The sequence below is a fragment of the Nipponia nippon genome, unplaced genomic scaffold, assembly GCF_047370975.1.
Source record: "Nipponia nippon isolate SJK-2023a ecotype South Korea unplaced genomic scaffold, ASM4737097v1 scaffold_6, whole genome shotgun sequence".
In the NCBI taxonomy this organism is placed as follows: domain Eukaryota; kingdom Metazoa; phylum Chordata; class Aves; order Pelecaniformes; family Threskiornithidae; genus Nipponia; species Nipponia nippon.
In genome coordinates, this window is record NW_028262380.1 from 83997821 (window position 1) to 84014941 (window position 17121).

Below are 17121 nucleotides of genomic sequence, written 5' to 3' on the forward strand. Positions count from 1 at the left end.
GTGATGGCAACAGAATTGTACAAATATTCTACGTAGTTAAGAAGATCAGTAAACGTCTGGATAAACTGGTTATTCACAGTGATTTGTTGGGTTTCTTGAATCCGGTTTGAAGTATGACAGGTTGGTATTAGTCTTTCTTGAGGATCACATCCATAGGCTCCTAAAGAAAGTGCCCCCGTATTTAGCATAGCCAAGTGCAGGTCCTTATACGTGTTCTGCCTTTGTCTATAGGAAGCAGTAGATGCAAATGGTTTCGGAATAATCAGAGCATTGGCATCCCACAATATTTGTCTACTGTAAAAGCATATCACTGGAGATGGAAGTGAGAAAGATAAGCAGGGAAATGTAGGATCCCGTTCTGTTCCACATGACAGTTTCCTGATCTTGAACTTTATCCACTGCCTCAGCCTCTCCCATGTGGAGAGATTTATATTTCTATAAATAGATAATAAAGAAATAAATGTAAATATACGGAGAGAGTTATATTTATCCTCTATAAACACTGCATCTCCCTTCTCTAGCGTCTGACCAGAAAAGAGGGAGAAGGAACTCCGTGTTGCTCGATGATCGTTGTAGGTCCCTTCCAAATGAACTGTTCTGTTCTCTTCTGTTCTCTTCTCGTTTGCCCCAAATTGTAGTAATTATGAGTCAATTTACCCCAGTGGTAAATAGGTTCAGGTGTTGGGCCCAAAAGCTGTACGTAAGCATACCTTTCAAACCCCGTCTAAAGTGAAGGCTTTTTCACCTTTCACCATAAGTTCCTGAAAACCCGCAGATGGATGTAAAGCACAAACTCTGTGCTTAGTAGGGTTTGTTGTGTTAGAGACGAATCGGAAGAGTAACGAAGAGACTTTTAGGAGAAGATTTTCCTGCTCGTGGGTTTTATGGTATTTTGATTCTCTCTTGCAGTTACTTTTCAGTCAGGAGCTTTATCTTTTTGGGAGGAAAGAGTGCAAATTTGTGCAAGTCTTCTCAGGGGCAAAAAGGTGCAACACAATTAAGAGGTTTAGAATAACTTAAGAAATTTCAAGATGATTCATAGTTTAATGAATGGATGCTTATAGGTGGTTAGAAATGAATCACGGATGAGGAAAGAAGAGAAACCATGTTGACAGACGAGAAGGATCAAAGGGCTTTTGAGGAGGAGGCCTCAAAAGCGTACCTTTAACATAGAACATTTTTGTTTAGCTATTCTGGTTGTTCTCTTAGAGCTCGTAAAGCAGTTTTGATGGTAGTCTCTATGCTTGCCTGTAGTTCCGTGTTGATTTATAGCTGATAATATGTGAACATGATTTTAGGAGATAAATTTTATAAGCCGAAGAGCCTTGAAAGGTAGCCCTCTGTTTAACATTGCAAATAGTACTGTAACATCTGCCAGCTTTTTTAAATGATCGGCTCGTACTGCGCAAGTCAAGGCATTCATTTGAACTCGTTTTTCTGAAGGACGACGAATCCCTTTTTCAGATGCGTACATACACCTAGTCTTGTATCTAAGCGTAGCTGCAGCGTACAGTTGCCTTGCTGTGGGCTGGGGACAGTCTTATTTTTGTCGTTGCCTCATATCTGCCCTTATCTGGCTCTCCAGACACATAAAATCAGTTGCTCGAAACGGGGGGTGCTGGGGATAGGGAGGAGACGTATTTCAAGATGGTCATATGTACTGCGGGAGATTCTTCTGGCTCTTCCTACCAACTACGTCGATGGTACAGAATTGCAAAATGAGCAACACGTGTTTTGATGGAATTAAATGTGAAATTGGAAAAGGAAACATGTCTCAAGTATAACAAAGGCTTGCCAGATAAACCATTACACTCTAGAAATCTGCTGCTGTTAAAATAATGTTTCTTGAACGAGTTCCAGGTGGTATTGTTTCCATTTCCCCTACATTCAAAAAAGAAATAGCCCTTGATTTCAGCTGAGTAAAAACAAACGTGTACAGCTAACAAATAGCATTATACCTCGCCTACCTAACCACCTCTGCGCTCAGCACTTAGTTTTTCTTATGTGGATCCCAGGATACAGGAGTCCTTCTGTCTTGCAAGTCTGCGCTCATCCTACAAGTTGTTTTTGCTTTTTGTGTTGTGGTAGCGTGTGAAAAAGAATTGCCTCCTACCAACCTATTCTCTGTTCAGTTGGAAAATAAAGCAAATAAAAGGTAAAGAAACAGAGAAGGAGTAGAGAGTAAATGGGAAATAGGGTTTCCCGGCAACAAGTGGTATAGAAGCCCATCCCATCAGCACCTTTGTCCGTGACGCGCATCTTGGCAGCAGCAGGGATGCGCTTCCAAGCGTTGGAGCCCTAAGGCAGAAAGTCACCCCTCGCAGCCAGGGCCGCTGCTGAGTGTGTCGCTGTGCCCCAGGTGCTCTGACACGTGGAGGTGCGATGGCTGAGTAGGTAATTTGTTCTCCTGCTTGGGTCAGCTTCACTTCTTAGGCACAGATTTTGTTTTGCTGTTTGTTTTCTTGTATTTAAATTATCAGGTTTTTGCTCTGGAACTCATTAAGTGTTAGGAATGAAACGCTACAGGGGCTGTCTGGCAAGAGAGAGGGCTGGTGAAGCCTGCTCCGGTCTGTGGCCGTGGCACAGAATAGAGGGGTGTATGGTAACCAGTTTCCAGTCTGTCGTCTTTCTGAAAAGCTAGAAATCTGCTGTGAATATCAAGCTGAATAAGTTTTGCTTTGCCTGTAGAGGTGCATCCCAAATAAAACAACGTTCTCGGCCTTCCTGCTTTCGTCCAGTAATTAGCGCATGGACTGTAGCATTGTAGAATGGGCAGACAAACCCACCCTTGCTTAACAATAGGTGTCCAGCAGCGTTAGACTGCTTTAGGGTTACGTGCGTGGGACTGGCAGGTATGGCCCGGCACCTGTGGGAAAACCCTTCCGAAGTGGCAGCAGGAGACGTGGGGAATACATCAGGGCGTGTTGCCTGACGCTGTGCCTTCCCCCCCACCACCACCCTTTTTTTTTAACGGCAATGCTGCCAAGCTTGTGTTAAGAATATACTGTAATATGCCGTAATTTAAGTGTCTTAACTCCTAACAGAAGCCTGGCCCAGGTGACGTTGAAAATGTTTGTATAGTCTGTAAATATGTTTTTGTGCAGAAGTCTCTGCATGTATGTATGTTTCTGTTCTTCATTTCTGGCCACCTTTGTGTTTTCCAGTCCATAATCTTCATTCGTGACCGAAATTCTCGTCGCCAGGAGGTGTCCGCGTACGTCGACTATGCACACAGACTGACAACAGATGATTTTGAAGTCTACTTCAGCGGGAAGAAAAGACTTCTCCCTCGGACCACTGATCTGAGGTATTTATCTTGACTTTGTTTTCATTTATTTGCATTTAGGCAATATATAGAGAAAGATTTAAATGTTTTTGAGTAGGAAGATAGCATATGACTTATGCAAGTGTTTTTCACTGAAAAGCAAACACCATGGCTCAGAATTACTTGTGGAGAACAGCTTTAAGAAGGGTCCCTGTCAGATTTATTTAATCCAGAGCATAAAGCTTAAGACATGCTTTGATCAGTAAGGGCACGCTTCTGGAGATGCCACAGGTCACATAGCCACAGTCAGCAGTCGCCGGGACGTCTCCAGCTTTGCCCGCTCTCCACAGAGTCCGTGGAAGGAGGCTTTGCTTTCAAAGTGGGCTGCCCGCAGAGGTCTTCTACTGGCAAATAAGATGGTGTGTTACCCGTGTCTAACAAGAAACATCATCAGCGAGCTTTTTCACGGAAGAATGTGTTTTCCTGAAAGTAAATCCTGTGCCTGAGTGCCCGGAGATCTACGTACGAGAGACGTTAGCGCACTTCTGTTGTTGAAGGCCAAGCTGAAGAGGCTTGGCGCAGCAAAGCTCGCGGTCTGACTGAGGCCTGGGACCGTGCTCAGCACTGAAGCGGTACATGGTATGGCCGGCGGGTGCTGTTGACGTGGGGGAAGAGAGGGTACAGATTTCAGTGTGCTGGCGGCGTGAATCGTTACGGGAGTCTCCTCTTCCCACGTGCTAGACGGTAAGAACTGTCAACGCTAGCTGCAATGTCACGTGCGGTGACTCTCTCCCGGTAAAAAGGTGTCCAGTACGAAGGAGTTAATGCATTTTCTCCATTTTCTGAGAGTGGTTTTCTGTAACGCAAGTCGCTACAAATACTGTTGGGTCAAAATCTGACGTGTGTTACAGAGCGGGAAAGCAGGAACGAGCGTTGGAGGGGACGTGTGGGCTGCCGAAGGTCCTGTGTCATTCGTTCACGGGACAGCAGATGTCAGTAATGAGGCAGAGATGCTGAGATCTATCGGCACTGCCTGAGATGGGAAGCAAAAACCCTGATTCTTTGCTTTTAAATGACAGGGATGAACAGGCAGTCGCTGTTTATGACAGAGTTAAGAACATCACTGAACATAACGTTGTGTCTGCTTTGCATTTTGTGTCCTTTCTACATGTTAGGATTTTACTAGTGACTCATAAATAAGCCTTTTAAATCCTTGTTGTCACATCCAGTAAGAAATGTCAGTGTTGTATCCGGTAGGCGTCCTTAGTCCTGGTTGTTCTGAGTTGAAAAGGTCTTATTTAATCTCTGCTTCAGCGTCTTGTTCCTTCTCTTGTATCAAAACTAGGGTATGCTGCAAACTTCACGGACAGCTCAGTATTTTCATTCCTTCGAGCGGCAGAATATAGCTTCAGGTGATACTTCGTTTTACCTCTTTGTTTAATAAAAAGGTGGGGGCAGGGAGAGGATAGAGCGTTACTTATCTATGGAGTTTTATAACTAGCATGTAACCCATTCAAAACTTCATGTGAACTTTCCAGCTGAACATTAAGGGAAGTTCAGGTAAAGCAAGCTCAGTGCCAGGAAGGCTAGTTTCTTTTACTTTATATATATATATACACACATGTATGAATGTATACACTGTAGTGAATGAGGTTCCTATACAGATATATGAATATATATATAAAACTATACCTGTGTATACTGAAGTCTTGCTACATTGTGCACTGGCTAAAGAAAAAAACCTTCACTTCAGGTTTAAACGATACGGTTCTCGATGCATCACAGGTCCAAACTGGCTTTTCATGAAAGCCCCATCATGTCACGGAGAGTCTCTAACCACGTTTGTGTGTCCCGTGGTCCGCTGGAGTTGTCGCACGCCCCATTTTGCATCAGTTAGGTGTCTTCAGGGTAGCGCGTTTCGTTCCCACCATGTCTGTCGTGGTTAACGTTGAGAATGTTATTGGACAGATGGGGGACAGGTATGAAGAAGCCCAGGAAGAAAGACTTGGCCATTACTGTACTGATTTAGAGATTCTCCTTGGCAGAGAACTTAGCGTGTCCCCTGAAAACCTTTTTATTGAGTAGATAAAAACATCGTGTTTCTTGGTTGGAGTCTTAAATTTGAACTTCACCTGCTGGGTCCTGAATTTGTAGGGGCATGCCAGGTTAAATACAGCTTTAGGATTAGACAAGTTGTAATTACGTAGGCAGTCATCAAAACCGTCTCCAGCCATTCTTCAGTAATCTAAAAAGAATTTTCTTACGGGTGATTGTACATTTAATGGTCGTCCCTCATCTTGGCGGTGTTATTCCTCTGCCTCTTCGTTTTCTACCCAGCTTCTTCAAAATGTGTCAAGAATGCTGTTTGTGAATGGGGATAATTTGACAGTATGTATAATTTTGTACTTTCAGCTTTGAAACTCTTGTCGAGCTCTGAATCTAAGTCCTTGCATCGCGTTTTTCTTCCCTGGATAATTAGGCGTTTAGGCAGGTATAAGAATGCCTGATTATAGATGGCCTATCTACTTCTCGGGCTGAAAGACCGGGTGATTCTTTCTGTCAAAAGTGGTTGTTCCTAGGAGTCGTCATATCGGTTTAAGTTGTTCCAAAATGCAGCCTTCTTAAGGAACAAGTCAGTTTAGGAAACCGCCTCGCTCTGAGCTTTACGAAGCCCTTCCCCTTGGTTGTATTTACTCTTAGTCCCTTGGGAGACTGAAAATCTTGGATTTTGCAGGAAAGGTTAGTGTCTTCTGCAGAGCTATCGGATTATCTTTCAAATATGGAAATCAATACTTCGCTGCAACACATTTTTTTCTTTAGCTGTCTGAGGCTGTCAGAAGATATTAAACTTGGTCTTAAGTACGCTCTGAATCAGATTCTTGTTCACAATACAAAGTAAAAATACTATACAATTAAGTTTATGTGATGTTCATACTTTAAATCCGGTGGGTAATATCAGAGGCTCTTGTATTTGATCTACGTGGTTCCTCTGAGTATTTTTGCCATTTTATTGCATTGCCCTATGGAGGGAGTATTGTTTATATGATATAATCCTCATTTGGTTCCAGTTTATTAAATAAAAGGAATGTGTTAGGCAGTAAGTTCTTAAGAGGTCTGGAATCTGGACTGTAATTGAATCCATTCACTCTCAGCTAATTTATGTAATCTGATGAAAAACAAGTGTAATACAATTTGTTCAAAGAAAATGGAGAACGTTCACTCTATGGAACCATACCAAGAAGTTCTCTGAATGAAGCAGCACAGCAAAAGACGAAGTTTGGGCTCCCTCCTGTCTGATCGGCCGCTTTGAGCGTCTCTCCTACGGAATGAGGATGACATGAACGTCTTGCAGTGCAATTCTGCTCTTTCAGTTGCGCGTGAACTCCTGCCCTCGTTTTTCATTAGTTTTTCTGTGGCAGCGTGCTAGATAGGGTATTTTTGATGCTGTACGCTATAGCGTTTTATCCTCAGACTTGGCTTGTGGTTGCGGTGTTTTCGTTTCTTACTAGTGTGCACGTTCTTTTCTAAAACAGAGCCAGGTAAGGAGCCATTTACTGTAGAACGCAGGTCCTAGATTTTCCCCTGAACTAATGGTCTGAAATCACTTACTTATCAGCAGCGAAACTCGTTTGGTTTTGGCCCTGGCACGCATCAGTCTGAGCACGGGAGGCCCGGCATTCGGGGCTTCGTGGTGCGGCACCTCGTCTGCGATACAAGCGCACTCCGGCACACGGGTGCTTTCAGACACGGCGCGTTGTTCTTCGTTACTGGCAAGAAGCATCCCATCAGCTTCTGCCCTTCTCCTCTTGTAGTTCAGCTGTGGTCTGTTTTGGCTGCAAGTGGGCGCAGCATTTGGCAGTCATGCATTAACTGGGGTTGGAATTCCCTCCCGTTTCATTGTCAGGAATATTCTCAGATACCATCTGTTAATCTGTAAAGACCTGGAGGCCAAATCATGCCCGGCAATACGTTCCCAAGCGTGGGGCATGAGGCAACTTCTCCCTTCCCTGCTGTATGCCATACCCTGCAGATTTGAGAGCAGTTTATGGAAGAGCGCTGCTCCTACGCCGCTTACCCAGGCAGGAGCTGAGAGGGAAGAAGTCGTATTTTCGCGCTTTGCGGCACGGGCCGTCCCGCCGTGCCAGGCAGAAGATGTGCAGAGAACTTCTCCTCCCTCGAGGAGCAGGCGGCGGGAGCCGAACCGAACTCCAGCTGCGCTCCAGCTGCGCCCGGGAGCAGCGAGGCAGCAGCGACCCACGTGCAGGGGTTGTGGTAATTCCAGAATCCAGCCCAAAGCCTCTGGAAATCGTTTCTCCCCAGACAGGGCATGTTCTCTGGCTGCCTGTAACTTGATTACAGCAGCCAGAGGTAGGAGCAGGTCACCCACAACAGGCACGTGAGCCTGTACTTGATGACTCCTGTTACTGTGGATCTCCTTCCAGCTTTCAGAGAACAGGATGTTGAATGGGTGTATAGAGGAAAACAGGCGGTATTTGTTTTGATGTTTTCTGTTTTGTTGATCAGGAGGGGTTTTTATTGCAAATCGAACAGGAGGTTGTCCTTGTGTCGAAAGATCCACAGTTAGCCATTTCTCCAGTTGCCCTGGCGGTGGGTTTACTTCGGTTGGCTCTGAAGGGCAACGCTTTGGTAGCTCGCTCTTGGTGCCCATCTGCAGACTCCGTTCATCGTCTGTTTGGTGTGTCACTCTCCAGCTACCCTCGCTGATGCAAGAGGCCAGCTGCTCAGTAGCGTTGAATGCCTGCAAATCAGAAGCTCATTAGTGTCTCTAACGATCGGATGCTATGGGTATAGACAACCAGTGAAGTCCAAACTTCATTTCAGGAAAAAGGTGAAAACATCCAGAGTTTCCCAAATGTCCAATCTCCGCTCTTGGAGAGGATTAAACAGACTCCATTCACTAATTTGCAGGGATTACTGTACTGCTAGTAATAGCACTACAGTGCGAAAGAATTCAGGGTTGAGAAAAAAATACCGCTCTTCAACATCCCAGTTTTCTAAGGACTTTGCCATGCCTGATAGAGTAAATTTCACTGGATTCTCTTAGAAAAGAGATTCTGGTTTCAAAGAGTTTGACGAGGGCCATGCTTTGTTTTATGGTTCACAAAAAGTAGATACATTTTTTGTAGTTGTTTGTCATCATACTTAATGTTTACAAAATTGTCTGGGTCTTTGGTTACAACCGTGTTCTGTGTTTGTTGACCAATATCCCAGTAATACCAAGCCGGTCGCTGTTGAGACTTCGGGGAAATGGGTGGCAAAGGGTGTCAAGCTAGGGAGCCCGGATGGGAACGGAGCCAGCGAAGGCTGGTGTCACTCCAGGCATGTCGGCCGGAGCCCTTCTCTAGCCCTATGGGGGGAAAAAATGTTCTTCTCGCTGTTTATCTGTGACTCCAGAGTCCTTTCCTTGCACAATGGTATTCATCGGGTGCGAGACTTAGTGTCCTAACTCACAAATAGCGTGGCCTGATTTTTGAAGATTTTCAGTACCTAAGCTATTCTTGCTTTCAGTAGTATTTATGGCTTGGCCGCTCGTTAGGTTCCTACTTATGCACGTTGCCGTCTCACGTTCGGCATCCAGAATTTTTCATCGTAGTCTTCAAATCTTTTGGAGATGAAGCGATGCCGTTGCGCTGACAGGAGGAGCGGCAGTGCAGAGGTCCAGGGGATAATTCGTAACTGCCGCTTAGGTACGCAAGGCGGCGGAGAGCAAGTGGCAGATAGACGCGTAGGTAGAAAGCAGAGTACCTTCAGACTTGATGTTTGCATGTGCGAGAAGAAAATTCCATTGCTGCCAACCCAGTAAATGTTTAATTTGGAGATGTATGCTTGTACATCTGGCTTGTATTTTAATACGGCCAATATTACTTTTCACTTTTAATTTCTCTCTTTTTTTTCAATTCAAACTTCAATCTCGTAAGAAAGATAAAGTCTCTTGAGAGGAAAGATTGGCTTTTTACAGCTTTGAACAAACTAACTGTATAGGTTTGAAACGAGGAAATGGAAACTACAAATTGCTAAAATCTTAGGAGAGAAAAAATTGTAACGTAGGGGAAAGGCTGTCTCGCCCTCCTTGTCGGTGCAGTCGGACTATCACCAGAAAGAAGAGAACAGTAGGAAAAACCTTGCGGAAAATAGGAACCGGGCAAGCGCTTGTCTGGAACACGATTTGGGTGGAAGCTTCTGTCCGCAGTTTGAGAATCGGAAACGATTGACAGTTGTTGACACCCGAGGAGGGTGTTATGATGCACAGACAGATGCGTAAGGCAATCGGACCTAAACACAATAGCTCTTTCTCCTCTTGGTGATTCCCTGAAAATGAAGGGAACAAATTTGCAGTACTTCCCTGCGCGTTCCCTCATTCCAAGGGAGCTCTGCAGGCCGCGAGATCAAATCGTATACACGTTGCCTCACTAGATAGCCGCCTATCTTCCCACCAGCCTCAGTTCTCTGTTAACGTGGACCAGAAATGATACTGAATTAATCTTTGCAATGCTGGCAATAGATATGTGCTGGTGCTGTCGGGCTGGTTGTTATCAAGCTCTTCTAAATCGTCCCGGTGTTTGGGTAAGATCTGCCAGCCGGTGTGCCGCAAACCCAGCCACGTCTCGCTCGTGGAGAACGTGCCTAACCCTCGCAAGGTGCGTTGTTGCTAAAGGCCCCTTCAAGGTGCCCACCAGAATGGGCTTCCCGGCATGGCTGCAGCGAAATTAATAATATTAGAAACAATAGCAGCTAATGGGTGAGGTCGCAAACAAGGGACCTAATTAGGCATTCACTTAACTGCTTCCGTATTTAGAGGAATGCTTAAAGCATATATTTACATGCTTTTCCAAACAAAAAAAACTGAATGAGGACCCTAGATTGGGGCTTTGGTTACCGAATGCGCTGGCGCATAAAACGTGAAGAAGCACGTAGGTTAAAATGTGGCGCACCGCGATTAGTTGCATTGTTCATTTAAAATTTATGTTAGAAGGAACGAGCGTGCGAAGCGTGGAGGGAGAGGAGTTGAGGCAGCGCGGAGCCCAGGGCAGCACGTCGCCGGCCTGGGCTGCGCCGGGTCGCCTGGACGCATCTGCTCCGGCCCTGCAAGCGTAGCTTCCGTTTGCCTCGTGCTGGCTGATCCGGGTGTTGCTCGTTAGCAATGGACATCAAAGGAATGCTCGCAATGAAGCTGCAGTCTCCCATAGTTTTGCGAGTACTTTTCTGGAAACTTTGTGCTTTTGGTGCGTTGTCCAGACGTACAGACGTCAGCCAGAGCACTGTGTGGTGATCCTGGGGCAGCGTGTGATTTCGGCCACACGTGGGTGTCTGAGAAACCACTTTTCCCTCCTAGTTAGACTAGGAAATAGCTGTGGCTGAAGTCGCTATGTCCAGATTTTTTAATGGATGGTTGTATGGAATAACTAGTGCTTTCTTCAGTTGCCAGCTATATCCTAGTGAAAATGATGGCGAAGTTCTTCTGCGCTGCATTGATGAGTAATGGTATTGCTTTAGTTGCCAGCTGCTGTGGGTAAAGCTGTGCGTTTGTGGCAGACAATGTTAAAGTTCAACGGGAGAAGCGCTACGTCTTGCCATAAACAGGATTTCTCCCGAACGCTTAGCAGGGTGAAGCCCCAACCCCGGTGACAGATAGCCCCTACCTGTGCCTGCCCTAAGAGACCAGAGGTGGTTTCTCGGTGACAAGCTTCCAGGAACCAGCAGTAATACCGAGGGAGGGATCTGTTTTAACTCCTTGAAAAAACTTTCCCTAAAACTTCCAGAACTATTCTTTGGAAAAGACCTAGTATCTTTAAAATGTTCGGGGGGAAAAGAGAGGAGGAAAGGAGCAGGGAGAGACAGAGAACAACCCCTCATGAGCTCAGGGTATCTCGGCGATTGCTGGCTCTTGTGGCTGCATTTTTCAAGCTCTCCTGTCTGAGCTATGTCAGTAATTAAAGATGCAATGAAGGATGGATATGCAACTGGATTTCCCACATCCTGGGTGAGGTCTGAGCAGTCAGGGTCTTGAAATAAACATTTGGTTGAAAAATTCCTCGGTACCCCGAACTGAATCTGCTTATCTCCTTTGCCGCAGCAGAGGTCTGCAAGTCATTTGATCGTGTATAAAAAAGTATTTCCAGTTAAAAGCTCTTATTCGGTATCACTGTGTTTCCCCTTCTTTTTGGATTATCGTGATGCCACGTATTTGTCTTTTCTCCGGCATAATGCCAGTTCATCTTTCGTGCTATGGAAATGTCTTGCGCTTCTAATCGTTTCGCTGCTCGTCCTTAGATCTCATCAGTGAAACTAAGTATTTACATAAAAATCAACCGCGTCTTAGAGGATCTTCTTTTCTGGCTGCAATGGTCATGTCAAAGATAATTCATCAAACCCAAGTCAGTGTAAGTGCAGTCATTTCCAGTTTGCTTCTAGAAGTATTCGTAAAAAGGAACACATGCTTTATAAGCGGTGTACGCTGACTGTATCGCTTCTCCATGCCACTGGAAGTACTGACAAGCCTTTAAATCTGCATCTCTTGAGGTGTATTAGGAAGGTAAAGAAACCAGACTCCTGGCCTCTAGCAGAGATAGGTGTGGATAAAGAATATATTTAGCTGTGCTTCTCCTGATTAATTAAATAAAGGGGGGGGGGGGGGAGGGAGACAATCTTCTTTTGTTGGTTTGCACTACAGAGTTCATACTTGTGTTTGTGAAAATCTTTATATGACACACGATAGTGATTTTATTTTCAAAATATTGTGAAGGCATCCATGCTTATGGAGAGCAGATGGAAGCCTGGTTCGTGAGTCAGTGAGCCTTCAGGAGAAAGCCCGAGGGATGCGTTTCAGCCTCGTCTACTTGAAGACAGGGCAGCTTGCTTAATGCCAACAGGGGGTATGCCAAGCAGGAATCGTGTGGCTCAGATTTAAAAGACTGTCAATGTTAAAAAGTGTGTCGTGTCCTTTTTGACTTTTTTTTTTTCCCTGTCATCCAACGTAGGCCTCCCTTCTTTTCCTCCGTGAAATAAGTGTATGACTTTGTTTTCCTCGTCTTTAGTTTTGTTTTAAATCTTTTCCCAGTTTTCTTGGTCTCTGAATTTCCTTCATTCCCCCTGCCTCCTCTTCCCCTCTCACTCACAGGTGCTTACGGAGAGCTCGCAAAATTGGACGTTCCTCTGGGAACCCTCGTAACAATTCTTTGTGTCTGTGTTTTTCGTGGGAACGAGCATCGCCCCATCGCGTGCTCTCCGAGGCTGGGCGGTGGCGCGACAGCGGCAGCGACGCAGCTCTCACCCCGGGGGTGCCGCGGCGTCGCTGCGGCAGCGTAGGAGCAGCCCTCCCGGATTTCAGAGCCTGCAGCTCGGGTCGCGGTGGCCGCTCAGTGCGACTCTCGGAGCTTTTCATTTTCCCTTTTATCCCAGGCTTAATGGTTGAGTGGCAGGGAGTTCCCGTGCTTTTCCAGGTGAGCCCAGTGGGGCTTGTTCAGTGCAATCCGAGTCTCGCAGCCCCAGTAAATTCTTCTGGTGCCTTTCCAGGGGCTGAAGCATGAGACCAATTTAAGGAAATAATGTAGTGCGCTGCAATAGTAAAGATACCATACATCTGCACGTGATGACAAGTTAACTGCAGGTACTCTATGGGTCCCACAGGTTATTTTTATTATGTCTCTGAGCATGACCACAAGCTAGGAAAGTGACTTAATTCCTTTCACCGATAGGGCATTTTTGGAGGGTACGTTTTTCCTCTGCTATGAGTTTTAAATAGGCTATCCCCCCTCCTGCCGGCCCCCTTTCTTGATTAATGCCTGGAGACTATGGATTTAGAATGACATTCCAGGCTGATCTAGTAACAAGGTTTGGATGCGAAAGCTGCGCGTGTCGAGCCAAGCCGGAGTCCTCGCTATGCCAGAAACGCATTGTTTCAGCACTCTGTCTGGGCAGCGCACCTGCACCTCCGCGCTGGAGCTGCCACCGAGGAAACCTTCCTGCAATTCTGCTTCTCATTACATCCCCAGATCAAAATGTTGTTTGTAACGGCACGGTATCTGGCTAGCTCCCTCTCCTGCGCTGGTATACCCTGAGGTTTGTGGGATACTGATACCACGCTCTACAAGATGTTCAAAAGCTCAGATCAACGTTTGGTAATGTGGATTTATGGCCTTCTGTGCACAGGCAGATCACACGTGTTGTCATCACACTGCAAATATTTCCTGAAGAACAGCAGGAGAAAGGGTGGGAGAAGCATGGGCTAGCATTTAAGGCCGGGAATTCTTCTCTGCTTAATGCTCTTTGGAGGTAATGGTACCCATGTAAAGCACTTAGTAGAATTAGTGAGGGAAGGAGATAATTTCCCCCCCTCCCCATGGAACATTCAAATTATTTCTCACATCATGTAATCCCACATTTATCATATCATGTTACAACATATAATCCCAACCTTTTCAGCCCAAAACTGATACGGAAGTCAGAATTTTCACAACATTTGCCCCTTTTAACGAAAAACCCACCGTTGTTTAATCAGACCTCTCACATTTGCTAAAATAAACAAGGAAATAGATAATGTTTTGGAAGCCCTGTTATTCGTTTAAATAATGCTACACTGAACACCACAGCAGGGATGAAGAATGGGAGCGCTAGTTCTGATCTATAAATTCCTGTGTGGCTTCAGACCTACGTGTCAGAGAGGAAGAGGCGCAGTCTGCATGCGAGAGCACGATCGCTGTCTCGCTGACGTCGCAGCAGATGACCCTGCGCACGTGGATGGGGAGGGCGTTTTGGTGGGGGCTGTTTGCCGTGGAAGCCCCTTCCCTCGTCTGCAGGGCAGAGGAACGGTGACAGCCCTTGGCTTCCAAGTGTGCCAGCAGCAGGGGCACGGTGAAAGCTCGGAGCTGTTACGGACCGTGATTTGCCAGGGTTTCTGCGGTTTTGCCAGAGCATATTTGCATACGTTTGTGTTGATAGGCTTCCTTCTTGAATTCTACGCTAATTTTCCTGCTATGTTCACATTTCCACTTAAACACCGATATATGCCTGCAAATGCCTTTTGACGTACGTGCGTCTCGCAAAATTACAGCTTTACATAAAATACTCAAGTATAACATGAATTATAAATACATAAAATACTCAAGTATAACATGAATTATGTTGTGTTCTGTACTTGCAAAATTCTGTCTTGAAGAAGACAGGTGGCATATTTTAAAACAAACGTATGGGAGGCAGGAGTTGTGGTAGCGTATAGCTCTAGTTGGACGCATAGGAACTGGTAGGTTTTCTCAACTTTTGGTTGAGGATACCCCTTCTTCTTAGTGTTGGACATGCGTCGTGGTTTAACCCCAGCCGGCAACTGAGCACCGCACAGCCGCTCGCTCACGCTCCCCGCTGCCGGTGGGGTGGGGGGGGAGAATCGGAAGAGTAAAAGTGAGAAAACTCATGGGTTGAGATGAGAACAGTTTCATAATTAAAATTAAATCCTCATCATACTAAAAGAATATACAAAGCGAGTGATGCACTATGCAATTGCTCACCACCCACCCACCGACGCCCAGCCAGTCCCCGAGCAGCGGCCCCCCAGCCAGCTTTCTCCCAGTTCCTATACTGGGCGTGATGTCATATGGTATGCAATATCTCTTTGGCCAGTTGGGGTCAGCTGTCCTGGCTGTGCCCCCTCCCAGCTTCTCGTGCATCTCCAGCCTAGTCAGTCAGTAGAGCATGGGAAGCTGACAAGTCCTTGATTTAGTGTAAGCACTGCTTAGCAACGACTCAAACATCGGTGTGGTATCAACATGATTCTCATACTAAATCCAAAACACAGCACTATGCCAGCTACCAGGAAGGAAATTAACCTCTGTCCCAGCCAAAACCAGGACACCGTGGCAATATTCCGTTCTATGTACGACACAAGTATTTCCAGTACTCTAAAACATTCGACTACATGAAGCAGATGTGGAAAAACAATGATGACATGAGTTATAAATCATAATATTTGAGAGTCCAGCTCAAAACATTAGGGAGGGGAACAACTTATCTATGTTTTTTAATTTAAAACTGCTAGAAAGTTATTGATCTCCTACAAGTCGTGTTTTCCCATTGTTAAACCATTGTTCTGTTCCAGTGTTTTGGGAAGCAATTAATCTTCCTTTTTTCTTGTATACGCCCCACATACACTGTCTTCAAAGAAAGATGTTTCTTGAAAACTGTGTGTTTTAAATTGTTTTGCTAAGTTCTGGTCTCTGTCTTCTCCCCATCGCGGTTTGTAACATCGCTGTCTGTGCCGCCCGGTAGGCGGATGCTCCCCATCGTTGTCGCATTTTTGCTTTTCCCCCTCTCGCTTGATCCGTTTCTATGTTAGATGACAATTGTTGCGTTTTCTTGCCATCTTACAACTGTTGTTACTTACCCGCTCGTTAAAATCAGAGTAATCTTACTGTAGCTCTCGAGGAACTTTATGGATACGTTCTTCTGCAAAGTATGCGAAAGGCTTTGCTGTCTCTGTTTTTATGCTGTGAAACGCTACACACACTTAAATGAGAGTTGTTCTTACATTGCTCCTAAACGAGAGAGAACTTGCCAGGATTTGCAAATAACGATTCTGAATATCCTTTCAAAGAGAAGCAGTAGCTTTGGCCTAAAAGGGAGTTTTTGCATTCACCTCTCTGGATCATGGTTTTATTCGTGTGTAATGTGCGGATATGGGACAGGCACGTGGGGCTGCTCTCAGCGGAGCATTGTCCTGGACCTGACTGAGATCGAAGCTATTTAATTTTTTCTTTTCTTTTCTTTCTCTTAGAATCACAGTCTTTTTCAGACATCAAAGCATCTTGGTCTTGGAGGATGCACAGGACAAGGGATCCGCTCCCATTCTCTGAATATCGCAAACTCCGCTCTTTTCTTTAGATTATTTCTTAAAACACGTAAAAGCGATAAATGTGGGACAAAAGTTCAAAACAACAGGTTTTTTCTGCTATCAAACTGATGAGGGCACTGAACCAGTTTGCAGGAAACCTTCATCTATGTACGCTTTAGGCTTTACAGGACATTCGCTTCTCGTTATTACTGTGCTAATGTTTTCCCTAATGATTATTCTGTGTTTTTTTTCTTGCTATGGTTTGGACAAGTTGAAGCCACTGGCTTGATACTCCTCACTTAAAATGCTTTCATTGGGAACTAACGCTCAAAACGATCTTTTGACCTGTGAAAAATCATCTATACGTTAGCGAAGAACTGGGATTATTATTTCTGTATTTTTTTCCATCTCTGGCTTTTGGTCGTTGCACTTGCATCTAAATTCTGTCACATCTGTTTTCCTAACAGCACGGATGTTTGACACTGAGCAGCGTCTCAGCCAGATGCCTCAGACCCAGTTTGCCATTGTCGTAGCATTAATGAAAGTCTCAGATTTTATTTCCCGTACCCACCAGTTAAATTGCTTCGGCTCTTTTCCTGAGCGTTCGTTACAGTCTATGCCAATGATTGCCAATTTATTTTTTATTAAACACTGTTAAAACTTTTCTGTTTCAAGTAATTGTGAACATCCCAGCAGTGTGCGAAAGACTATAGGGAAGGAACTTTTCACCATCTTTTGAAACCACGGCAGACCTTCTCGCGGAGCGCAGCAGCCCTGGGAGAAGATCTCCCCCTTGATTCCGCTGGGACTAAATGTACAGCTTCAACAGGAGCCACGCTGGTGCTATCAGACTCGGCAGGTTTTGAAGCAGATGGCAAAATCTATTTGTTTTATATTATTTGTGGTAATCTTTTCATGTTATGTCCTGGGGTGAATATCCCGTGGAAAAGATGGGAGTTTTCAAGCTTCCGAACTGATACCCTGTCAGAAAGCTAGTGAAATCAGGCAGCGTAAA

At 45.2% G+C, this 17121-nt stretch overlaps 1 protein-coding gene across 1 annotated transcript in view; it reads left to right on the top strand.

Annotated features, from left to right (window-relative positions):
• Positions 1-17121, top strand: part of CFAP299 (cilia and flagella associated protein 299) — a 222355-nt gene that overhangs the window by 188315 nt on the left and 16919 nt on the right. The window contains exon 4 of the mRNA XM_087737361.1: positions 3165-3307. Coding sequence (XP_087593487.1) covers positions 3165-3307 — 143 coding nt within the window. The remainder of the gene's footprint in view (positions 1-3164; positions 3308-17121) is intronic.